This window comes from Ursus americanus, chromosome 29, assembly GCF_024610735.1.
Source record: "Ursus americanus isolate L20-20 chromosome 29, mUrsAme1.1.p, whole genome shotgun sequence".
NCBI lineage: Eukaryota > Metazoa > Chordata > Mammalia > Carnivora > Ursidae > Ursus > Ursus americanus.
Window position 1 is genome coordinate 1419973 of NC_142155.1, and position 26538 is coordinate 1446510.

The following is a 26538-nucleotide window of genomic DNA, read 5'->3' on the forward strand; positions in this document are numbered from 1 at the left end:
TTCTTGTACCTCTTCAGTTTTCTGTCTATACACTTTCACCAAGCCTCTAACTTTGAATATTATTTATATGCTGTGACTCTCAAATTCACACCTTCACAGCACACCTCTCCTGCTATGTCCTATTGGATGTCTGACGGGTCTCACTTTAACAAGTCCAAAGCTGAGCTCTTGATGTCCTGGCTTCCCCCATAGTCTTCCGCATCTCAGTTCATGGCAATTCATTCGGCCAATTAGATCACAAATCTTCCAATTATCCTTGGCTTTTCCCTTTCTATTATGCCCTATGACCAACCTATTTACGAATCCTATCAGATCTATCTTTAAGAACTATCCAAAATTTATGCACCTCTCACCACTCCACTGCCCCTCCCCATGGCCAAGCCACCATCATCAGCTGCCTGGACTATTGCGATAGCCCCCCTGACTGGTCTTCTGCTTCCAATCTCATCCCCTCCCTTCCCCGCCTGCAGAGAGGTCTTACTGAAACCTAAACCAAATGTTATTCCTTTTCTCCAAATGGCATCTCAGAGAAAAAGCCAAAGTCCTTAGCATGACCTCAAAGGCCCTATTACCTTTTTCCACTTCTCTATTCCCTGATTTCTTCTCTTGCTGTCCTGCCTCATTCACTCCCCTGGCACCATGCTGGTGTCCTCATTGTTCCTTGCAGGTTCCATTTCATTCTTGCCATGGAGCATTTTCTGGAATGCTCTTCCCAAGATATCTTCCAACTCAATCTCTCACTTCCTTCAAGTCTTTTCTCAAATTTCTCCTTCTCAGTAAGGCCTTCCATAGCCACTCTATGTATAATTTTACCTCTGAACTCCACATCTCCTTTCCCTATTTTATTTTTCTATCACTATATGGCATGGTTTGTTTACTTAACTTATTTATTGTCTATCTCTCCCACTAGAAGGCAAGATCTATGAGCTGGGGTATTTTTGCCTCTTTTGTTCCCTGTTGTATCTCCAGTTCTTAAAATAGTACCGCACATGACTGGTGCTCAGTAAATATTTGCTGAAAGAAAGATGAATGAGTGAATGTCTATTCTGCTGGTGCCATATATATGTCAGATATATGTCCACTTCTGGTACATTATAAGGTTTAATACCAGATGAAAAACTGAGAGCAAAAGGAGAATTTACAATAACCACCAGAGATTGTTTCTCAGATGAAAGACCCTTTGAAGGTAGCACTCTTTATTTCAGCAGGCAGAAGAACTTGGTCTAATTAAGATGGAACTACTATTGCCATGAATGATCTGTTACAGGTAAAGCAAATGAAGATAACTGTTATCCTCGTCTCAATAAATGCTTCCCCTTGAAATATCTTGCTCGATTTTTCTGAACCTACACCTAACTTGCTTTGAATTCTGCTCTGCAGTACAAGGAGACACACGCGAAGGTCAGAATCACAGCATTTCAAAATGGAAGAGACTATACGAAAATACACAGACAATAGTTGGCTTAATCTTTTCTATTTTCCTGAATATCTGTGTTTTTTGTTTGTTTCTTATTCTTTTCTATGTGTCTCATATAGTGTCAGTTTCCAGAAGCTAAGGACCTCTACTTTGGCCAGATCTCTTGCATCTGAACAGTAAGGACTCGCCCGGGCATTTTGGTTTTCTCTGATGTGAAGAAGTAAACGCTACAGCTAGCAAACGCACTCCTTAGGAACAGTATAGCGGGCAAAGCGAATGTGTCACGTGTCACACTTCTGCCTACATTTTGCAGGAATCGTTGTCAGCCATAATCATTTCTAGAATGTAATATGCTCAAAAAGATTTTCAATTGTCTCTAGAGATGTAGCAACCAATATAATAGCAGCAGACCTGTCTTCTTTGCCCCTTGAACTAAGGGAAGGAGATAGGAGAAAGCTGATAGAAAAATAAAATTTGTGTCACCGAGCTGTAAAAGTGCATATTGTAGGGAAATATATGGCAATTTCCCAGTCATTTTGCTTTCCACTAAAATTCTTAACAAGCAAGTGTCCTTACCTAAAGATTGCCCCAGAAAAACAAAAGATTAAGGAATTGAAGTAAATGAAGGAGGATGATTTCCCACCCTCACAGCAACAGCCTTCCATCAGGTAATCAATGACAGCACGTCCTAATGGATTTCATGTGCTTTAAAAAATTTCACAAAGAAATTCTGAGCAGATATCAATAAATGAAGGAGAAAAGCATTTAATTATTACTATACACTTGAGGGATAAAGGATAGATGGTTTAGTTAATGCCTTTTTAAGGAACAAATATAGAAAGCCCTTGATCCAGTAAATGAGTAACTCTGAAGCCCTTTGCAGGCTCACTAGTGGAGACCAGGGTGTTGGGGACCAGCCAGAGTATCGTTGTAGGATTTTCTCTGCCTTTAGCGCCCCCCCCATTCTTTTTCTTTTTTTTTATGATTTTATTTGTTTATTTGACAGAGAGAGAGACAGCCAGCGAGAGAGGGAACACAAGCAGGGGGAGTGGGAGAGGAAGAAGCAGGCTCCCAGCAGAGGAGCCTGATGTGGGGCTTGATCCCAGAACTCTGGGATCACGCCCTGAGGCGAAGGCAGATGCTTAACGACTGCGCCACCAGGCACCCTCCACCCCCCATTCTTGGTCATGCCCCTTCAAAGAATGAAGAGGCAGACCAGATGAAGAGTGGCGGGCAGCAAAGCAAAGTTTATTGAGCAATAACATAAAGCTCCCAGAGAGGGAGGGGGCCCAGGAGTGTTGCCCTTGGAATTTCTTAGCTTAGGGGTTTTTATGAGCTCTCTTGCAGAACTATTTTAAGCACTCAGGGTGTGCTGAGTCATGCCAATCAGGGCTTTGGTTGAGTATCTGTCTACCTATTACGCTAATGTCTACGTGCTAATGGGTTTTTTTTTTCTTTTTTTTTTTTTTTCTGACATCTGGGGGCTTATGTCTTAACTGCACCTTGCCTGTGAAACTGACAAATGTTTTGTGGTTACTTGTCTTATTTGAGGACATTTTGCAGAAGTCATTTCTGCAAAGGCTGCAAAGCAGAAGGCTAGTGTGGTCCTGTTAAGCGGCAAAACAGAATGTCAGTGCTGTTTTATCTTAGCTATCCCAACTCCATATTTTCATTTCATTGTTGGGGACCCTGACCCTGACCACCCAACAGTCCAACTAACTCCTAACAGTACCACTGTCCTCTAATTGCCCCACTAGAAACCAGCAGGGCTGAAAGGTTGCTGTTGACCATGTGTTACAAAAGAAGGTTCTTCAAATAATAGTTTCAAACTTTACTTTTGTACATGTTTTTGATGGTCCAAATGCTTACACACTTTGGGAGAGCTGGAATCATTAATACTTTAAAAAGAGTCTCAATTTGAGAATGACATTGATTCAGGGTCCCCCACTAAGGAAATCTTTCAAGTTCTTTGTCACTCATGTAATACCATCCCTGAGCAATCAGCCTATGTTAGGAAGGGGGTGTTTTCTGGGACTTGGGGGTTACAGAATAGAGTTGTGTAAAAAGACAGAATGTTCAGGAAAATTCATCACTGGGGATTTCACAGGTTAAGACAAATACATTATGTTTACAACGAAAATTGTATAAGACTTACATTTATGAGCCTTCAGTCCTTCAAAAGAAACTGGTCCAATCTCATAATATTCATATTCCCAGGTATAATCAGAATTAGGTGCAGATTGCTGGGACGTTCTGTTAGAGATTAATCCCTGGGCAGACATCTCCATCCTGCACAAACGGAGAAAGGCAAGTGTAAAACCTGTTAATTCATCCTCAACTGCACAGATACTCTACCAGCTCTTGACCACATTCAGAAGCTCAGAAGGCAAAGGCATCAGAGAGGTCCCATCCACTAGGTCAGGGAGAGGTCCTCAATAGGGCTGCCTATACTTCACACCAAGTGGCCATCGTTTCCTTTTTACCTCTCCGCTAGACTGGAATGTTTTTGAAATCAGACACCATGTCTTCTTTTGTTGCTGCCCCCTAGGACTTAACCCAGTGCCTGGTACATAACTGACTTTCAATAACTGATAAATGAAGGGAGAGAGTATGTCAAAGACTCTGCTTAGAACTTCAGCCCCATCACCTATACCTGCATGAATATTCAGAGTCTACAGAGAATAAAAAAAAAATCAGCACCAGAAGTGAACCAACACAGTATACATATATGGAGCACCTGCTATTCAAAAATAAAGACAAGCAACCAAAGGCTAATGAAATGAGGTGGCAAAAAGAGAAGGGGTCCACAAAAGTCCCATAATGGGAGAAGATCCTCAGTGGAAGCCCGACTCTTGCCTACTGCTTACTCCTAAAATTTGTCCTATTCTCAGGATGTCTCGAGTGTCCTCTTTGTGATGATTTTAGATTTAAAAATTCTGACTTCTTTGAGACGAGAGGTTGCACTGTGCAGTGCAGATGCCAAAGGTGACAAATTAAACAGCCAGTATTCAATATTGAGCATTTACTGTGTGCAAGACACTGTACATTATGGGATGGGAGAAGATGCTCGAGACACAGATACAGACCCTACAGTCCTTGCTCTATATTGGGGAAAGAATACAAAGGAACAAAGAGCAGTAATATAGGGAAATTTCAATGAAAGATCAGCCAAAACGAAGGTTCACTGAGAAGTCATAACCACTGGGTCCCACCCCTAAGAACCACCCCATCTTGGCTCAGTATTACCCGCTGCTGCCTCTAGGACACAACCCCCAGAGAAGTTGAACTAAGAAGTTGAAACTAATCGATTTGTTCATATTTTCTATTTCTTCCTCTTCAGTTTTGATAGGTTATACGTTTCTAGGAATTTATCCATTTCTTCTAGGTTGTTAGAACCTAGAAGAACCCCAAGAGAAGTTGAGGCAAAATTGCCATCCCCGTCACCCCTCTGCCCCAACGCATGAGTCTCATCTTTCCCTTTTCCTTTCTTTCCTAATTCCCAGTCCTGGGCCCCACAGAAACAGACTCTAACCCCTCAGCATCATATTGTTCAAAGGATAGTGTACTCTGATCCAGAGAGACACGCTAGTATCAGAACTGGAGTGCTACGGTGAGCGCCCAGCCAGACAGATCATTCCTTCAAAGGTAGAAGAGAATGTACCGTTTCTCATTTGGAAAAGAAAGCTAAACAAATTTTAAGAAAAGCTGACCTTCAAGGAAGGATTCAGTAACGTTTCTAACACCAGCACAAAAATAACATAAAACCATTGCCACAGTATTATCTTTGGTCTTTTTATTATTTGAACAAGAGATTATTTCCCTCAATGAAATACATTTCCTCAGGAAATGAAAATTAATAACTCAAAACTAAGAAACACTATCCTCACTTATGAGCACTTCCTCCACAAGGACAGAATTGTGTGCATGAGGGTTCCGAGATAAATGGCAGATTTGCATAAACACGATGTGCATTTGAGAATTTTAAGAACTTCACACCATGCAGGGAAGACACTAGATTTGAAGCTGGAAGACCAGGGTCTTCACATTTGCTCTACCACCATTTGCTATGTCGTCAGGAAATGCTCCCGGCTATTGGTCACTAGTTTGACACCATCATCAGCCACCCCGCCCCCTTCTAGAGCTGCCTCACTGGTTTTTCTGCTTCTATTCTTACAGACCAGTTGTAACCCATTCTTCACCTATCAGCCAGTGATTTTTTTTTTAACTGCCCTTGTCATTCCTTTGCTTAATACTTTTAATGGCTTCCCATTGCTCTAAGGACAAAGTCCAAAATCTTTGCAAGTTTCCACAAGGTGATGCCTTGGGCCTCCCCGTCTCCTCTGATCTTGCTTGCATTTCCTGTAGTTCCTCAGAGACTTCCTGCCCTGTGCTCCCTGCACACGTGCTCTTCCCTCTGGCAAGAGTGTGGTTCCCACCAGTCCATCCGAACCCATTCCTCCTTTCCCGCTTACTCTCATCTACACGGGAGTTGGCATATCGGACCCACCACCTGTTTTTTTTTTTTTTTTTTTTTAGATTTTATTTATTTGACAGAGGCAGACAGCCAGCGAGAGAGGGAACACAAGCAGGGGGAGTGGGGGAAGAAGAAGCAGGCTCCCAGCGGAGGAGCCCGATGTGGGGCTCGATCCCATAACGCCGGGATCACGCCCTGAGCCGAAGGCAGACGCTTAACCGCAGTGCCACCCAGGCGCCCCTCACCACCTGTTTTTATACAGCCTCCAAGTGAAGAATATTTTTATATTTTTTCATGATTGGAAAACAATTTTTGTTTTGAGAGAGCGAGCGAGCACCGAAGTGGGGGGCATCTTAAGCAGGCAGCACACCCACCACGGAGCCCCACGCAAGGCTCGTTCTCACGACCCTGAGATCATGACCTGAGCCGAAATCAAGAGTTGGATGCTTAACTGTCTGAGCCGCCCAGGCGCTCCTGGAAAATAATTTGTAACTCATACTTTGTGACATAGAAAATTATATGAAATTCAAGTATTGGAGTCCATAAAGAAAGTTTTATTAGAACACATCCACCCTTGTTCGTTTTTATATATATTTTTTTAATGGCTTCTCTAGCATTACAACAGCAGAGCTGGGTGGTGGCAACAGATACAGTATGGCTCAAAAGCCTAAAACATTTACTTTCTAGTATTTTATAGAAAAAGTTTGCCAACCCTCCTTTAGAGCAATGGGGGGAAAAAAGATCTAAGCTTCAATTTTCCCATCAGGAAAATGAAGATGATGACAGTACCTATTTCGTGGAGTTGCTGTAAGATGAAATGTGATGTTATATGAAGTATGGGTAGCCAGGACCCAGTTAAGATCAACACAGAGCAACCAGCACTGTTATTATAAGCTAAGAAATGCTAGTCTGGGATAGAAAAGCCTTGGCCTCTTCTTCAAGCATCACCAATTCCCCTCTCAGCCAATTCCTATCAAACTCACCATGCGGGCTCATTGATCTGTGCACCGTAGACAAATGAATAAAACTATAATAAAAAATAACTCAGAAGGCATTTGTTTGGATGTTTAAAAGTTTTAATGAGAAATATGTACATCATGGGATTCACGCTGCTCCATCAAGTCAAAAATATGGTAATAATTGCTCCTGTTTTTTTAAGGAAAATAATATGAAGTCTGGTTTGATCATCTCCTTTTTATTGGAAATCGGGTATTACAGCCAGCGTCATAAGCAGAGCAGAGGGAGGCATTAGACTTCATCTAATATCAAAACGGACGGCAGAAAAACAGCAAAAAGCACACGAAACAAGGAAGGAGGTGAAGATGGGAGTGTTTTCCGATCCCCGTGTAAGCTGTTCTCCACGTCTGCACCCAGCGTTGACTCCCACCTGCGGCTGCCCAGGCCCACGTGCCCCGCAGGTCTCCCTGCGACTCTCTCAGGTCAGAAAGAGGCGTTGGGCCACCCTCACAGGGCTGGCCAGGAGCTAGCAAACAGGCCGTGTCTGAGATCTAGAAACCGCGGCCCCCAGGGCGCCTGGGGGGCTCAGTCAGTTAAGCGTCTGCCTTCAGCTCAGGTCATGATCCGGGGTCCTGGGATCGAGTCCTACACCGGGCTCCTCGCTCACCGGGAGCCTGCTTCTCCCTCTCCCTCTGCCTGCAGCTCGCCCTGCTTGTGCCCTCTCTCTCTGACAGTCTCTCTCTCTGACAAATACATAAATAAAATCTTAAAAAAAAAAAAAAAAAGGAAGAGAGAAAGACATCTCAACCCCTTACCCACCACCGAGGAAGTGTTTTTTCATTGCTTCCTTTACTCTCCCTTAAACCATTCCTGTTCATCCACAGGAACTACTTAGGGATGGCTGAGGGCAGAGTCATGCAAGTCATACATGCAGAGATCCTGCAAGTGGAAAGTCCATCCTCTAAGAGAGGAGCCAAGTGCTGGCCGATGCCTGGAGACAAGAGGGAGTGAAGAGCAGACCCGGACTCTCGGAGGTTCTCCAGGGAAGCTGAATGAAACGCTAGACGACCTCTGCCAGGAACCCATCATTTTGGTAGCCTTCGGATAACAGGGGGCGGGGTGGGGTGGCGCAGGGGGGAGGACTTTGTCTCACTAGCTCTTTCATCTAGGTTCTCCAATCCCAAAGTTAGAGTGGGGGGCCGGCGTCCCTGGCTTCCCCTCTCAAGCAGACACCTAGCACCCTTGAAAAAGCCCATGAGGCAACATTTTTCATCCAAGCCTCAAACTGATTCGCTTGGGCCACCAAACACACAAGGACAGGAGAGAAACAGAAGGCCGTCGTCCGGCCGGATTTTGTATAATGTCCATTTTTTGAAGCCTAGAGTTGCCTGAGTTTTGCAGAAGCGGCACTGTTCCACTGTTTGGGAAATGCCAGCACATGTGGGCAGCAGCCCCCAGAGTCTGGCATTTGCAGGACAGTGAGGACCCGACGCCAGGGCCGTAAGAGCCGGCGTGGGAGAGGCAGCCTGGCCGCACGGCTTACTCGCAGGGCTGCTGGGAGCAGCCAGGGGCTCTCTCCCAAACAGCGAACAGGAAGCGCAGGGCTCAGCGAAGGCTGCCTTCGGCTGCTCCTCCGACCCCTCCCCGAATCTCCTCCGTGTCCGCTTCCTTGTAATATCAGCATCACGAAAACAACTTCTTCCAGAGGCAATGCACCCTAAGCAAGCTTCCCGGAGCAGCACAGAGGCTAAGGGCTCTCGCCAGCGGCTGGAAGCCCTCCTGCCAACAGCAACAATAGTGAAAACTCACAACAGACCCTCAAAACCACGCCAGACAAGGAAGTTTACCTTCTCCAGGGGCACGCGTGGTAGTTTAGGCCAGTTTCTAGGACGGGAGGAGGGAGGAAGATCTCAAACCCAAACTGAGAGCGTGCTTAGCAGGCCCCAGACACCTCTCAAGGCTGCATAAGCAGCCCCCCTTCTCCCTTACATGTTCCCAACACTCAGTCCTTCCAATTACCCGACTTTCCTTCCTCCCACCCAGCTTCCCACACCACTCCTGGGCACACTCTGTCCTTCTTAAAGACAGATCAAGCAATTCTCTCCATCTCCTTCAAATTGGGAAGATGCATGCAGGCATGGATCCTTCTAAGGAGTGAATAAAGGCTCTTCATGGCCGTCCTTTGAGGACCACACCAAGGGGGCGATTTCCTTAAAGTTGGACCTTGATTTCCACATTAAGGTGTAAACACCAGCAGATGTGTTTTCCCAGTGACCACCAATTCGGTCACAGGACTAGAACATTAAAGAGAGATCCAAAAGATGCCTGTAAACCCTAAAAAAAGGAGCACGCATGCACACACGCACACACACACGCACACACACACGCACACACACACACACACACACACACACACACACACAGCTAACAGCATAGCCAGAAAGGCACTCTGAGAAGCTGCTGGCCAAGGTCACGGATCCAAAGCCCCACAGTAACCAGCACGTATGGAGGAAGACTGAATGATCCATTCAGATTTGAGATCAAAATTCCCAGTTGCACACCCTCTTCTTTCCCTTCAATGTCCAAACTCCAGCCAGGACGCCCATCTCTGTTGTGGCCTGGGTCGTAAAGGTCTCATTACTTATCTGTACTTGCTCTTTCTCCCCTCTATTCCTAGGAACAACTGTCCCCAGCAAAACAAAGAGAAGGCACTCTCTTAACCCATCACCCTTTCTCTCTCCAAGCAAAGGCATTTGAGAAACAAAATGTAAAGCCTGGCTGGGCTGCATTCTGGCAGCTGGAGCCCAAGGTCAGAAGTTCTGAATCCCAGCTTTAGAAGCTTAGTTCCCTCATTGCACAGGCCGTGACTAGGCCCCCACGTGAAGACTACTGGTGCACTCAGCTCACCGGCATCTCAGTGGGGCAGGACCACACAGGGATCAGATGAGAGTCTGCAAGCTGTGAGTCAGGCTCATGATAGACCGGAGCCCCGGGTATTCCTAAAGCATTTCCAGAAGACAACACATCCCAGCTAGAAATGATGCTTTGCCTCCCAAAGTCAGAGCCTCTGCAGTCTCCTCCCAGGGCGGTGCTTAAGAAATGCAGACATTTCCCCCCAGTCTCCTTTTCCTTTTTATAGATTCCGTGTGAGCCACTACCTTCCACTGTACTCATTACTTTAATTCTCGAGTTTGCCGATTCCTTTTCTGTGAGCCCATTTTAAGTCAGCAATTTCTTTCACGGAGTGTGGATTTTTACTTTTTCCAATTGAAGACATCCTGCTTCTCCTCCTAACTACTACCTTTTGACTTAAACATGCATCTTGCTTTTGAAGTCTGCCTCTCTGGCCACTCGGTTCAGCCTAGAGATGTTACACACACACACCCCTCTTCCCTTCTCAAATGGACATTTTCCCACATTTCTCTACACTATCAAGTTTTATGCTCTTCCTGGGTATTTCCTAGAAAATACTCAGTTACCCAGCAGACCTCAAAAATGTGGCACTGACAGCTGGCAGAGAAATTCTGGATGCTTCTTCCTATCTAACCCCCCCCCATCTCCAGTGCACGGGGGCAACTCGTTTCCAGGAGCAAAACATGGAACGGCAAGTGTTCCCAAGCCTGAAAACTACGTGTCTGAAAGTCAGAATCAAAGCCAATAAAAGAACAACTTCCAAAGCCAGAAACAGGACCTAATATTTTATGCAGATAAATATTCAGTCAATATCTGAAATGGAGAGATGCTTAATTAACAAGTGGGATCCTTCTTCCACTGGCTGGTGCCTCCAAGAGGACAGCGGGTTGGACTCCTAAATCCACTTCCTCCACTTATGTCCTGGGCAGCCACACAGTAGTCAGTAGACTAGAGAGTAATTTTTTAAGTTAGCATTTCCTGACTCTGTTCAGTTCAGCAAATGCTTACTGTATGAACTACTGGGTGCTGGGACACGATGACGATCCCTGAGCCCTTCGGAGACGTCTTTGGAGATGACAGCAGACCTCCGCATTACACCATAGTACAGGCAAGGCTAGGACTGCATAGACCAGTCCTCCAGGGCCTTCTCTTCCCTCTGGTCTCTTTTCCGTAAGCACCGACAGGGCAGGGCCTGCTTTGCTCAGTGCTGTATTTCCAGCAACCCACATGAGGCCTGGCTCATAGCAGAAATGCAATAAATACTCGTTGATTTAGTTTCTCATTCTGTGGAGAAGCCATAGTGAACTTGAGAGCAGAGGGCTCCCACTGCAGCAGAAACTTCAGTTGGGCAGAGAGAAGAACATCATACCCACACAGGGGGCGGGGGAACACCCCAGAAAGAAGCTAGGAAGCCTCCATCTGGAGGGGATTTTCCAAAAAGAGAGATGAGGCATGGCTGGGAGATAGGCATGAGGAAGGCAGGCACAATGTGCCCAGCAACCGCAGCTCAGCCCCAGCTCTGAAGACTTAGGAAGCTGGGTTTTCACAGTCCTCCAAGGGCAATAAAGGTAATGAAGTGAGTCACACTGACCAGACGTAGGAGAATGATTTATAACCACGGCATCAGTTTGGTGAATTACAAAAAGGAATAAAATGGCCAAGCAGACCAGAGGACATGCTTCACATGATCTGGGAAACAAACTTTAAGATGCGAAGATTCACTGGTGACTGAGGAATCAGGGCAAAGGAGTTACGTAATATAATAAAACAGGGCTCTACTCCTCTCCCCCACCACAGGGTGTCGCGCTCTTTGTCCTATATCCCAACACGGACGTCCTGCTGCAGCCACAAAGTGAGGTCACTCCCACGGTGGGTTGAGGTCTCCACCCCAGAAATGCCATCAGTTTAACTCCCACCTCTTTCTACCCTTGCTTTCCTTGGTCTGGACTTCAAGAAATTCTAGGCATATCGAGCGTATCGGTGGAATCCCACGTTGACCGCTCTATTATAGTAAGGTTTGCTGGGTTGGGTCCCCAACACTGTCTATTTACTTTTGCTCTATTCTGGAGCCTTTAGAAAAAGTATGTTAGAGTCAAGTCAAAAAACCAGCTATCAAAAAGCCGTGCTTCACCACGAGATACCACCTCACACCCATTAGGACAGCGGTGACATAAAAAACCAACACCAAAACAAAACCAGAAAATAAGTGTTAGCAAGGATGCAGAGAAGCCGGAACCCTCGTGCGTTACTGGTGGGAACGTAAGGTGGAGCGGCGGCTACCAGGGCAGGAGAGCAGCTCCCCAAGAACTTCCACACGGAACACCTTCCGACCCCCCATTCCGCCTCGGCGAGCATCCCCAAGGCGCGGAAAGCCGAGACTCCAACAGATACTTGTACGCCAAGGTCCACAGCAACATTACTCACAAGAGCCATAAGCGGGATGCCACCCAAATATAGACTGGCCGATGGCTGGATAAAGAAAACAGAGTACAGACCTGCAGAAGAAGATCTTTCCGCCTCAAAAAGAAATTCTGACACATGCTGCGACATGGATGAACCTTCGAAACACGATGCGATGTGAGGTAAGCCAGACACACAAGGACAAAAGTGCACGACTGTCCTCGCACGAGGTACCGGGTCCTCATATTCACAGAGACGGGAAGCAGAACGCGGACGCTGGGGCTGGGAGAAGCAGGGGACGGGGAGTCACTGTTGAGTGCCTACAGAGTCGCAGCTTGGGGTGATGAAAATGTTCTGGAGACAGATGGTGGTGCTGCTTGCACAAACCATGTGAATTTTACGTTATATACATCTTACCAAATTTTAATAAGTTCTAAAAACTTTTCTAATAAAATAATAAAAATCAGCACTTCCCACCCAACATTCTTGAAGGACGTGTAACTGAGAGCTCTCCCAAAGCAAAAGATGCCGCCCTGGGGACACCAGGCACCCCCCCTCCCCCCCGTGTGGGTCCTTCCTCTATGGCCAACCTTCAAGTTGTATTCAGCTCCGCTCTTTTCAAGAGACTTTGTGGCGATTCCTTTCCATGTTAAAGGAACATTCTGTCTAGGCTGTGGGGAATCCTCCTCCGTGCTGGAGAGAGCGCTGGGCAGCTGCGAGAATACGGTACTGCCCCAGCTGTGGTCCCCTTACCTCCACCAGTCTGGGAAACGCACTGACTGCTTCTCAAGCTCTCCTTCTGACCAGCTTCAACTTCTGTTGTCCCTGTCATTAGCCAACCTCATCTCAGCAGAACTTCAGGAAAAGTTATCATTCCAAAGCTTCCAGAGCATTCTTGTGGATTACATTTAAAGTCACAAAGAGAGGGGCGCCTGGGGGGCTCAGTTGGTTAAGCATCTGCCTTCGGCTCAGTTCATGATCCCGGGGTCCTGGAATCAAGTCCTGCATTGGGCTCCAGTCCTGTATTGGGCTCCCTGCTCAGCGGGGAGTCGAGCGTGGAGCCTGTTTCTCCCTCTGTCCCTCCTCCGGCTCGTTCTCTCTCTCTCTCTCTCAGAAATAAATAAGTAAAATCTTTAAAATAAATAAATAAATAAAGTCACCAAGAGGGCAGGGCATCTGGGTGGCTCAGTCGGTTAAGCAGCCGGCTCTTGATTTCAGCTCAGGTCCTAACCTCAGATTCCTAAGTTCGAGCCCCCTGAAGGGCTCCGCACTCAGGAGGCCTCTGCTTGAGAATTCTCTCCCCTCTGCTTCTGTCTTTTCCCACAGCTCACACGCACGTTGCCTCTCCCTCTCTCAAATAAATAAATCTTAAAAAATAATAATAAAGTCACAAAGAGGAAGCATGTAATCTCCTCGCGCTAGCTCTAGTCCCTGGGGAGACCAGCTAGAATTCACGGACCTGGGAAACAGGACTGCTGACGTTTTTATTTTGCCAAATAAGGAAATTTTTTGAAAATAACTATTTTTAACAATTAGCATCCTAGAAACAAAAAGTCATTGGAAGCACCTTCCTGGGGAGGAAGACATAGTCATAGGAAAGGTGGCCCTCTGCAAGGAAGGCAAGCTGGCAGTCTGACGTCAACATTATCCCAGCAAGCAGCCGCGCTGATGTGGGTGTGCCTTACACTGCCGCTGTCCCCTGTGCTCACATGATAGTGCCTGAAGCGGCTTACATATTCATTCTCTCTGAAAGCAGAGGAAAGGACTGAAAGGGACGTGGTGAGATTTTTTCCTACAGAATCTATGCCTCTGTAACTTAATACCAAGTTGCTTTCCATTTGCATCCTAAAGTCAATGCTGTGTGTCTATTTGTAAAAACTGTGTGTGTGTGTGTGCACATGAGTGTGTATACATACAGTGCAATATGGACACGGTGCTGTCACCGGCTGAACTGTGTCCCCCTAAAATTTGTATGTTGTAGCCCTAATCCCCCATACCTCGGAATGTGGCCATATTTGAAGGCAGGGTCTTAAGTTCAAATGAAGCCATTAAGGTGGCCCTAGTCCAATCTGACTGGTGTTCTTAGAGGAAGTGATAAGGAAACACAGCAAGACACCAAGACCACCTGGGCACAGAGGGACTATGTGAAGGAGGCGCAAGAGGATGGCCACCTTCAGACCAAGGAAAAAGGCCTGAAAAAGATCCTTCCCTCAGTTCGCAGAGGAGACCAACCCTGACACCTTGATCTTGGACTTCCAGTCTCCAGAACTGTAAGAAAATTAATTTCTGTCATTCAAGCCACTCAGTCTTTGGTATTTCATTATGACAGCCCTAGCAAACTAATACAGCTTTGATTAATTAGACACACTGTCCTAGAAAGTCCATTAAAAATGACTTACATTATACCAACCACTTTTACTGTAACTAAACAACAAATATATTTCTGGAAAGAAAACCATTTTCAAAATGTCATTAATCTATCCCACTATATGCCATCTTCACCAAATACACTTAGACATTCCCATTCACGTGTCCTTCGAGAGAAAGGCCACTAGTTTGGTACATGCTAAAATTAGTACGGGTCAGTTCATCCCAATGAGGGTATTTTAAACAGGATGAGCCCAACTAGGTAAGATTTAGTGGACTTTGAAAAGTCAAGGCGAAGAACTTGGGCTGGTCTTTGAAACCACACTCTCCTCTGCTGAATGTCACCCCTTCAACTACACACACACACAGAGGTTAAGGTGTGACACTAAAACCTGAGAACACAGGCAGACAATCAGTGAACAGGCTCACCACAAGAAGGAGGCTCTTATAGCCCAGGAGCCGGTGGGGGGAGGGCTCAAAGACAGTCCTCTGAGCCTTTGCCCACTCTATTCCACCTACCAGGCTGGACTGCCATCTACCCCCACTTGGGATTCCTGCCAACCTTTGAGAATAGAGTTCAGTCACCACTTCCCCCACAGAGCCCTGCCCAAGCCCAAGAGGTCTGTGTCTCTTCCTTCAAATCCCGTCCCATGGATTACCTGAATCTCTCACTTTAATAATGAGAGTAGAGGGGCGCCTGGGTGGCACAGCGGTTAAGCGTCTGCCTTCGGCTCAGGGCGTGATCCCAGCGTTCTGGGATCGAGCCCCACATCAGGCTCCTCTGCTATGGGCCTGCTTCTTCCTCTCCAACTCCCCCTGCTTGTGTTCCCTCTCTCGCTGGCTGTCTCTATCTCTGTCAAATAAATTAAAAAAAAAAATCTTTAAAAAAAATAAATAAATAATGAGAGTAGAAATCAGACTCCCTCAGGATCAGGCTTTGCCTCTCACTGAACGCTCATGCTGATTTACAGAGCTGCTATTATCAAACAGCACGGCCAGGTGAACTGCCATTTTAACAGTACTAGGGGAACAGCCACCCTTTCCATTTTAATTAGTGGACTTTGGGAAACACTTGGCATAATAGGACTAAGGAGAATGAGACCGCCATACCTTGAATCACTTTGAGGATGACCTGGCAAACAAGCCGACTTAGTATTTATTGCTCATGCGATCTGTCTCCAAACAGCACACACTGTTCTTCGCAGCCCTGAGCTGAATCATTCTTTTGACAAAACAAGCCAAAAAGAGAAGGACCAGGTATTTCAATCTCTGTTGCACGGAAACGGAAATGTAAACTAAAGTAGTGGTTTATTTAAGGGCTGCAGACAGAGCCACAGGAAGGCTAAGTTTTCTAATGACTGTCTTCTCCTCCTCGGTCTGGGATTCTGAAGCTGAGGTGTCTTTTCTAGTTTCTCCACCTGCCCCACCCACTGCCAGCCTAGTACAATCCCCGATGATAAGCAAACCATAGTCTGGTAGAGCCAGGCCAGCCAGGCCCCAGGCTTCCCGGGGCCTCCCCATCCGCAGGGAGGGGCCGGTCAGAAGAGAGCCAGAGGGAGCCTAGCACAGGGAGGGTCAGAAAGCCGCTTCCCCTCTCTGCCTGCCTAGGTACTGGGGATGTCAGCCCCCCAAGTCTCGGGACATACCTGCCTCATCCTCCTGGAGCATCAGTTTTAAGAGAAGATGTGAAAGATGATTTTTTATATATAAGTACGGATATGTTATAGAGTAAACTGCAAATATCAAAGGAATGTTCAAGGTAAACACGGACTTGCTTCTGGTAGCCTTGGCCCTTGCTTCAGCTCCCAGAAGTATGGCTTAATCATCCTCTCCTGCTGAGGTAATTTAACGGAGATTTTCGAGGAGCACTGGTAGGAACATAGGTCGGTTCCCATGATACAGTTTCCAGATCTTCAGATCCTCATCTGTTTCTTTCCTTTTTTTTTGATACGCACAATTCTAATTTTTGGGAAAATCTGCACAAAGGGTTATAGAAAGACAGGTGCTCTATACACCTACATACCGTCACTTATCTCGAAGTGTTCTTTCTTCACTAACCAGCGAGCTGTAGGGCTGGCCCGTAGGAGGCAGCTCGCTCAGCCTGCCTCACCTTTGCCTTTAATTGTTTTGCTGTTACTGAGGACGTGAGGAAACAAAGGCATCTTTGAAGAGAATGATTACTTGAAGCTCATAAATCATTTTCCCTTGAAGGGTTATAAAATCCGCTAGTGTTCTCTAGTCAGGTGAACATCCCATAGACCTTGGTAACAGAGACACAAGCAACAACTCAACCCGGACTTCAATGTCCCTCATTCCAGCATTTCATAAAAAGATGCTCGACTTCTGCGTTTGTCCTTCATATCCCAGCAACACCATAACAGACAGAAGCATCACGTTTGCAAGGAAGGAGGAGCCAAAAACGCATACTTTCCTCTCTTCCTAATAGGACTAAACATTTCTTATTCTCCAGTCAAGAAGAAAAATCACTTTGCACCCTGAGATAAGCCAAAAATAACATGACCATCCTGTCTGAAAGTTGGTCCCCAAAATAATAAAACCTGGAACATGTCCCATAAGCCTGGACTCCATAAGGAAAAACAATTGTTTTCCTGATTGTTTGCTATGGAATGTCTGAAGGTGAGTCATGACTTCATGTGTAAAGGTTGCTTCAACCATGAACGGTAGACGAACGAGCACTTGAGAACCCTGATAATGTTACGGGGTGTTTTCTTTCAAGTATTTATTGTGTTTTTACTTGATGAGCCAGTCTTCTCAAGCCTGACTCCCTTGCACTCTGGGCAAGTAAACATTTTCTTTCCTTTTCTAAATGCTCCCGCCTCCAAGTCTGACGTACATGCAACATCAAGCAAACAGACCACTACTCTACTATTCCAACCCCAGCATATGTAATTCATGCTCTGAGCTGGCACAGCTGTGGGACCTGATCAAATGTCAATTTCATTCTTCTCTTCCATTGCCCTTTAATATGGATTCAGTGGATTCATCCTCCCTGTCCTCGGATGAACACCTGGGCAGAGCCCACGACTTTTCTGTTCAAGCAACCACTGCAAAGTCCCAAAAGAATTCAAATGTGTAGTCTGGAAAGAAACTCTAACCTGGTTATAGCATTAAATGTCCTGGCCTATGCCAGCTAGGTCCCGCTACACGCTGGTCTCCTGCAGGGCTGGGGGAAGGGTGCCCTCTTTTCTTTTTCTCTACTTTATGTCCAGCTGCCGGCCAGTTCCTCACCCCAGCACGATCGAAGTCGGAGGACAGGACTGTGTCCTCACCCCAGCACGATCGAAGTCGGAGGACAGGACTGTGTCCTCACCCCAGCACGATCGAAGTCGGAGGACAGGACTGTGTCCTCACCCCAGCACGATCGAAGTCGGAGGACAGGACTGTGTCCTCACCCCAGCACGATCGAAGTCGGAGGACAGGACTGTGTCCTCACCCCGGCAAGATCGAAGTCGGAGGACAGGACTGTGTTAACTGTCTTCGCACATTTGTTTGTGGGTGCTTTCGCGATACTCATTTCCTTCAGCTGACCGCTCACTCTTACCTTAGCCTCCGGACTTCTGGAAACTCGAGCTGCTGAGGTGCTCTCACTCTTGGGCTGCATTTACAGTGGCTCCAGGCCAGTCCTCTCTCCCACGTGGTCCTACCTGGCCCCCAGGAAATCCTCTGGCATCTTTTGCCCTAACAAACTCTGGGAAGGCAGGTGGTCCTACTGCCCAGGCCACCACAGGAGCTCCAAAAGCAGGAAACGCATGCACAGTTCAACCAGTGGCCCCTTGAAAGGCCCCCTCACTAGGTTTGGATGAAGGAAACGATCTTTCTGAATTAATCTCTTCAACATAGCCTCCTCTCCTAATCCTCATATTCCTGAAGTGGCCAATGGGGTTTGTAAGTTATGGAAAAGTTCTCAAAAATCTATATTAAAATTTCTACTTAGGGGCACCTGGGTGGCTCAGTCAGTTAAGCATCTGCCTTTGGCTCAAGTCATGATTCCAGGGTCCTGGGATTAAGCCCCGTGTTGGGCTCTCTGCTCAGTGGGGAACGTGCTTCTCCCTCTCTCCACCTCCTCTGCTTTTTCTCACTCTCTCTCAAATATATACACCCTTTTAAAAAAATAAATAAAATAAATAAAATAAAATTTCTACTTGGTGGTCTAACACTTTCCTTTGGAATTTCACATAACTTGAATGTGTGCCTCAGTCAAAACTTTAATTCAGTATCCTATTTACATACACACATGTACAAATGTTTAGGATAGACTATTAATTTCCAATTATTTTTAAGTTCATTTTACTCTTATATAGCTAACAAATTTGAGGCATTTGAACATGGAAAGAGGCATTCAGAGATATAAAAGTCAACACTCCCTCACTGGTGAGGAATCCTGTCCCGTCTGAACACAAGATCACCCAACATTGGTTTGATCTGACGCTGGAAACATACCTGCTTCCTCTTCCTCAGATATCTGAGCGCGGGCCTTACAGCTGGCCAAGGCTCCTCTCTGGCAGCTTAAACACTCACTGTTCCTCATATGGCCTAGTCTTCAGACCCGCATCACCCAGGTCACCTTCTTCTGGATGCTGCAAAGTTAGTTTCTGTCCTCTATGAAAGGGCCACCAGAAGGGGACGCTATGTGGAAGGACTCTGGGCTCCCTTGATCCAGTCGCTAGAGGTTGGGGGTAGATGGTAGTGGTTAAGGGCCCAGGTTCTAATCACTACTCTACTATCTACTGGCTACGTAATCTTCGGAAAATTACTTAATCCTTCTGTGCTTCAGCCTCTTTATCTGTTAAATGAGAATGCTGATAATTGTTTTCCCTACTTCATGGGGTTGATACAGGGCTGAGATAAAATTGCAAAACACTCATAAATGTGCTTGGCATATAATAAACTCCATACAAATGTCTATAAAAAAAGGTCTGCCCTTGTCAGCGCAACCCAAGATTGCGACTGAGAAGCTATTTTCACATTATGGTCCATTCAGAGCTTGGGGGCCATTGAAATCCCCGGGATTTTTTCCTTTCACATGCTCATTGGGGCCACTCCATCTTTTACTTTTTAAACTGACTGTGAACCTAAGTGCAGGACTAGAACTTCAATCTTCTGTGAGCTCAGCCTTCCATATTATTGTCTCTTGTCCAGATTTAAATAATGCGTCTCATGGAATATCCTCCCAGATATATAGTTGCCACATCTCCGATAAATGTCCCCTCTAGGTCTTTTTCCTGATGAATAACACCCAGAGGTGCAGGGACAGGGACAGAGACTTGCTGCATGTCCTCTCTTCCCCTACTTTATCCTTAGGGATAGACTGAGACTTTGTAAAAGGCAAAGTCAGGACACACTTTGGAACATCCGTAATGGGGGGCATGGACCAGTGACTGAAGTATTTGTATGTCCCTAGCTTTGGGAAGCTCTCTTTGTAAAAGGTAAAATAGCAACAGCCACCTAGCTGGGAGAAGTAAAGGAGACTGTGCACTAGGAAACATCTAGCCAAGTCATTGTCACACTGAAAACATTAGAAGGTCAAAAATAAACATTCTCCGAAGAGATCACATATTAGGTTACAAAACCAGACTCAACAAATACAAGAAGATCGAAGTCATACTATGCACCTTTTCTGACCACAACACTATGAAACTTGAAGTCAACCGTAAGAAAAAATTCTGGAACGACGACAAATATACGGAGGTTAAATAATATGCTACTAAACAATGAGTGGGTCAAACCGGGATATAAAAGAAGAAATAAAAAATTATATGGAAACAAATGAAAATGAAAACACAATGGTTTAAAACCTTTGGGATGCAGCAAAAGCAATCCTAAGAGGGAAGTTTATCGCAATACAGGCCTACTTTATGAAGCAAGAAAAATCTCAAATAAAAACCTAACCTTACACCTACGGGAGCTAGAAAAAGAACAACAACAACAACAACAAAATAAAGCCTAAAGTCAGTGAAAAGAAGGACATAATAAAGGTTATGGCAAAAATAAATGATATAGAAACTAAAAAGACAAATAGAACAGATCAATGAAACCAGGATCTGGTTCTTGAAAAATATCAACGAAATTGATAAACCTCTAGCCAGACTTATCAAGAAAAAAAGAAAAAGACTAAAATATGTAAAATTACAAATGAGAGGAGAAATAACCAACATCATAGAAATACAAAAAATTATAAGAGAATACTATGAAAAAATGACAACAAATTGGACATCCTAGAAGAAATGGACAAATTCTTAGAAACATATACCTATCAAAACTGAAACAGGAAGAAGTAGAAAACTTGAACAGACTGATAACCAGCAAAGAAATTGAATCAGGAGTCAAAAAACTCCCAACAAACAAAAGTCTAGGTGGCTTTACAGATGAATCCTATCAAACACTTAAAAAAGAGTTAATACTTATTCTTCTCAAACTATTCCAGAAAATAGAAATGGAAGGAAAACTTCCAATTCATTCTATGAGGCCAGCATTCGCCTGATACCAAAACCAGATACAGACACCACAAAAAAAGAGAACTACAGGCCAGTATCTCTGATGAACATAGATGCAAAAGTCCTCAACAAAATACTTAGCAGACCAAATCCAATGATACATTTAAAAAAGTCATTCACCACCATCAAGTAGGATTTATTCCTGGGTTGCAAGGGTGGTTCAATATATGCAAATCAATCAACATGATACAGCACATTAATAAAAGAAAGGATAACAATCATGTGATCATTTCAACAGATGCAGAAAAAGCATTTGACAAAGTACAACATTCATTCATGATAAAAACCCTCAACAAAGCAGATTTAGAGAGAACATACCCCAACATAACAAAGGCCATAAATAGAAAAACCCACAGTTAATATCATCCTAAATGGGGAAAAAGTGAGAGCTTTTCCTCTATGATCAGGAACACGACAGGGATATCCACTCTTAACCACTTTTATTCAACGTAGTACTGGAAGTCCTTGCCACGGCATTTAGACAACAAAAAGAAATAAAAAGGTATCCTCGTTGGCAAGGAGGACGTCAAACTTTCACTCTTCACCAATGACGTGATAGTCTATGTAGAAAAGCTGAAAGATTCTACCAAAAAACTACTAGAACTGATACATGAATTCAGTGAAGTCACATGATACAAAATCAACATACAGAAATCTGTTGCATTTCTAGACACTATTAATGTGGCAGCAGAAGGAGAAATTAAGAAAAGCAATCCCATTTACAACTGCACCAAAAATAGAGATAGCCAGAAATGGTTTGGTCTAAGAATACACCTAATCAAAGAAGTAAAAGATCTGTACTCTGAAAACTACAAAACACTGATGAAAGAGATTGAAAATGACTCAAAGAAATGGAAAGACATTCCATGCTCATGGATTGGAAGAACAATTACTGTTAAAATGTCTCTACTGCCCAAAGCAATCTACACATTAAATGCAATTCCTATCAAAATACCAACAGCATTTTTCAGAGCTAGAACAAACAATCCTAAAATTGGTATGGAACCACGAAAGACCCTGAATAGCAAAGTAATCTTGAAAAAGAAATGCAAAGTTGGAGGCATCACAATTCTGACTTCAAGCTATATTACAAAGCTATAGTATTCAAAACAGCATGGTACTGGCACAAAAACAGCCACAGAGATCAATAGAACAGAGTAGAGAACCCAGAAACGGACCCTCAGTTCTATGGTCAACTAATCTTTGACAAAGCAGAAGAGACTATCCAATGGGAAAAAGACAGTCTCTTCAACAAATGGTGCTGGGAAAACTGGACAGCCACATGCACAGAATGAAACTGGACCATTCTCTCTCACCATACACAAAAATAAACTCAAAATGGATGAAAGACCTAAATGTGAGACCTGAAACCATAAAAATCCTTGAAGGTAGCCCAGGAGGCATTTCTCTGACATCGGCTGTAGCAACCTTTTCTAGATCTGCCTCCTGAGGCAAGGGAAACAAAAGCAGAAACACACTATGGGACCACATCAAAATAAAAAATGCACAGTGAAGGAAACAATCAACAAAGCTAGAAGGCAGCCTACAGAATGGGAGAAGATATCTGCAGATGACACAGCTGATAAAGGGTTAGTGTCCAAAATCTATGAAGAACTTATCAAACTCAACACCCAAAAAACAAATAATGCAATTAAAAAATGGGCAGAAGACATGAAGAGACATTTTTCCAAAGAAAATATAGAGATGGTAACAGACACATGAGGAGATGCTCAACATCACTGATCATCAGGGAAATGCAAATCAAAACTACAATGAGATATCACCTTCCACCAGCCAGAATTGCTAAAATCAAGGACACAAGAAACAAAAGAGGTGTTGGTGAGAATGTGGAGAAAGGGAAACCCTCTTGCATTGTTTGTGGGAATGCAAACTGGTGCAGCCACTCTGGAAAACAGAATGGAGGCTCCTCAAAAAGTTAAAAATAGAATCTACTAAGCCTAGTAATCACACTACTCGGTATTTACCCAAAGAATACAAAAACAATAATTCAGAGGGATACATGCACCCTGGTATTTATAGCAGCATTATCAACAATAGCCAAAATATGGAAAGAGCCCAAATGTCCACTGACTGATGAATGGATAGAGAAGAAGTGGTGTATATATACAATGGAATATTACTCGGCCATAAAAAAGAATGAAATCCTGGGGCACCTGGGTGGCTCAGTCAGTTAAGTGTCATCCTTTGGCTCAGGTCATGATCCCAGGGTCCTGGGATAGAGTCCCCAGTCAGGTTCCCTGACCAGCGGAGAGCCTACTTCTCCCTCTGCCCCTCCCCCTGCTTGTGCTTTCTCTCTCAAATAAATAAATAAAAATCTTTAAAAAAATGAATGAAATCTTGCCATTTGGAGCTACGTGGATGGAACTAGAAAGTATTATTCTAAGTGAAATAGTCAGGCAGAGAAAGACAAATACCATATGCTTTCACTCATATGTGGAATTTAAGAAACAAAACAAATGAGTGGGGGGGGGGAGGCAAACCAAGAAACAGACTCTTAGTTATAGAGAACAGATGGTTATCAGAGGGAAGGGGTGGGGGGATGGGTGGAATAGGTGATGGGGATTAAGGAGGGCATTTGTGATGAGCACCGGGTGATGTATGGAATTGCAGAATCACTATATTATACACTTGAAACTAATACTACACTGTATGCTAACTATCGGGAATTAAAATAAAAACTTAAAAAACTAAATAAAAGGTCAATAATAAAGGATTCAGAGGAATTCTGATTGGCAAAATATCAAGCCTAGAGAAATGGGGAGAAGGAAGGCTACATTTTCTAGAATGCGCAGATGATATAATTTGCACAGTAAAAGGTGACCCCCACCATGAGCACAGTGGGGTTAGCCTAGAAGGACCAATGGGGGCAGCCAGGGAGAGGTGTGCACACCCCTAGAGAGGCCGCAGGATAAACACCACAGAACACCACACACTCATATTTCACAAAACAGTACTCTCCCTTGCATATACAATGCAGCGTGTTCTGATGTTTTCTCTTCCCTGCTATTTAATTTCATGTTTTAAAAAATGCTGGTGCAACTCACTACATTCATATTATCCTAACGAGTCATAACCCACATTTGAAAACGATGACTATGGCATGCCCCGACCAACGACTGGAGGCAAGTTGCTAGATGGAGGAAGAAGTTAGTTTGGCATAAATTGTCTTTGCAAATCCTTTCCTACGTGGTCTTCAGCTTTCTCCTATAAAATTTTGCTCTGGAATGTTGCCAAGTTTCACTGTTTCCCTCTTCTGAAAAGTCTGGTTTGGTGCTCCTCTCTCACGCCTGCTGAAAGGTGATTATGAACACCGAGGCTCTAGGATGCCTGTTTTTGGGTCCTGAGCAATCCAGCCCAGTCTTGGGTTTCAAGACCTCTTAAGGGGGTCTTATTTCTTTGCTCCCAGGAAGAAATAAACTGGGAGCAATTCTGCCTTCTCCTAAACCTGCCGATACCATCTCATCTTCTATAAACACTGCATGGTCATCCTGAGCAGAGCCTGACCCCTCGATGTGGGCACCCCAGCTCGCAGTAGCCTCTCCATTCTGGACCTTACCCTTGGCAGGCCCAGGCCACTTTCCTGCCTGCACTCTTGGTAATGCACCCCATGTGTACCTAAGGGACGCTAGCCTCACAGTCCTAGTTTCCAGACCCCTACTCTCCACTATTGACTCGGGGATTCTGTTGGAAAACTCTCATAGCTCAACCTAATTTTTTTTTCATGTCCGAACTGCAAATACTACCACTTACCCTGGGGGTTTTCATGGGGATTTATATATGGAAGTTCCCTTCTTTTCCTTGGGGTGGCATGGACAATTTCCCCCAAGCTCCCTTTGCTTTCAGGACACCTTTTAATGTTTCCTTTGGTCATGAGATTAAATCCCGGGTAACCGCTGGGATTCCTCAAGTCATCTAAACTGCTGTGGAAACCACAAAGCCTCAAAACAAGTTTCCGAGGAGGCAACCTTTTGTCTTCCTCAATTAATTATGCAGAAAGGATGGAAAAGGAAGAAAACCGAAACCGCTCTTTCCCTCTAATCAGTAAAATGACCTGCGGGCAGGCTCCCTGCTGCCAATGAAATGAATTAACTGTCAAGCCAGGGCTGATTCCGGGAAGCCTGCCCGCTGCTGGGGGCCTGCACCCCGGCCAGCCGACCGCGCGTTTCCCCCGGATGCGCAGGGTCCCCGTGCCCAAAAGGGCTCTTGGTTGTAGGGCACAACCGTGGCAGGCAAGCCAGGACGCGGAAAGTTTTCTCGCCGGCGGGAGGAGGTGTTCCACGGCCCTCCCAGCGGCAGGAGGAACCCGCCCCAGCCCCGGCCCCGAGCCCACGGCTTCCAGCCTTTCCGGACGGCCTCCGGCGGGACACTCAGGTCCGCGGGCTGCGAGCAAGGTTTCAAACTTGGGTGCTCTCCACGGGGTCTCATGGTCCCCCCGGGCACCCTCAAGTCCCAGTTCTCCCGTTCCCGCTCCCATCCTCCCAAACACCCCCCCCCCCCCCAACTAAAAACCACCGCCAAACCCTATCGAGCCCGACTGCCTTCTCCCGAGCCTCCCGAGCCCGGTGCGGCGGCTTGGCGTGGCCCTGGGCGCCCCGTCCCGCCCGCGGTCACCTGCTGGCGCTCCCCGGCCCGGCCCGCGGGCACCGCTCCTCCGAGGTGCGTGAGCGTCGCCACCGCCGCCACCTCCTCCCGCAGCCGGGCCTCGGCGAGTCGCTCCTGGCGCTGCGGTGCGGCGGGGATGCGCGCTCCCGACTTGCAGCCCCGGCGGCCAGGGGCGCGGGGGCCGCCTCCGGAGCCCGGGGCCGCAGGCCAAGAGGAGGCGAGCTTGGCCCAGCCCTGCCCTGCTCGCGCTGCCCCTCGCTGTCGGGGTAAGAGCTTTCCGCGGGGAAAAGGAAAACTAATCAGAGCGTTCGTTACCCGCCCCAGCTCCGAAGTGGTCCCTCGGGCCAATTTTGACCAATGAGCTGAGCAAGAAGGAGCGGGGCGGCAAGAATGAGATTCATGAGAAATCCTCAGCGTTGAGTTCAAGTTCATTACAGCCGGGGTCCTCCCTCATGAGCTACTCAAGTGACCTCAATTTCGGTTTTTCCTTCTGCTTGCAGATGCGGGTGCCAACGGACAGTGTAAATGTCCCCCAAACAGGGCCCCAAAGGGGTAGGACTGGACCGAGAGTCGTTTCCAGTTAGCAGACGTGGCTCACTCCTCCCTTCCAGTAAATGTTGACTGAGTCCGTATTCCATGCCAGACCCTGATCTGGGCGTCGGGGGTGCTACCTGCTGGAGCTCGCAATTCCAGGAGAGACACTGGGTAAACGCAAGTGAATCAGGTAGCGTGTGCAGTAGCCGTGAGAGCTACCCAGAGAATAACTCAGGTCGAGGACATAAAGAATGTCGGGGTGCGGTTTTAATTCGGTGGTCAGAGGTGGCCCCAACGTGAAGGTGGCTTTTGAGTGAAGAACTGAAGATGGGAGAGAA

General features: G+C 45.8%; 1 protein-coding gene across 1 annotated transcript in view; it reads right to left on the reverse strand.

The window, feature by feature from the left end:
• Positions 1-25884, reverse strand: part of MRAP2 (melanocortin 2 receptor accessory protein 2) — a 45424-nt gene extending 19540 nt beyond the window's left edge. The window contains exons 1-2 of the mRNA XM_045805449.2: positions 25676-25884; positions 3573-3706 (exon numbers count right to left, since the gene is read on the reverse strand). Of these exons, the coding sequence (XP_045661405.2) occupies positions 3573-3705 (133 nt within the window). The 5' untranslated portion in view covers position 3706; positions 25676-25884. The remainder of the gene's footprint in view (positions 1-3572; positions 3707-25675) is intronic.
• Positions 25885-26538: the final 654 nt, after the last annotated feature.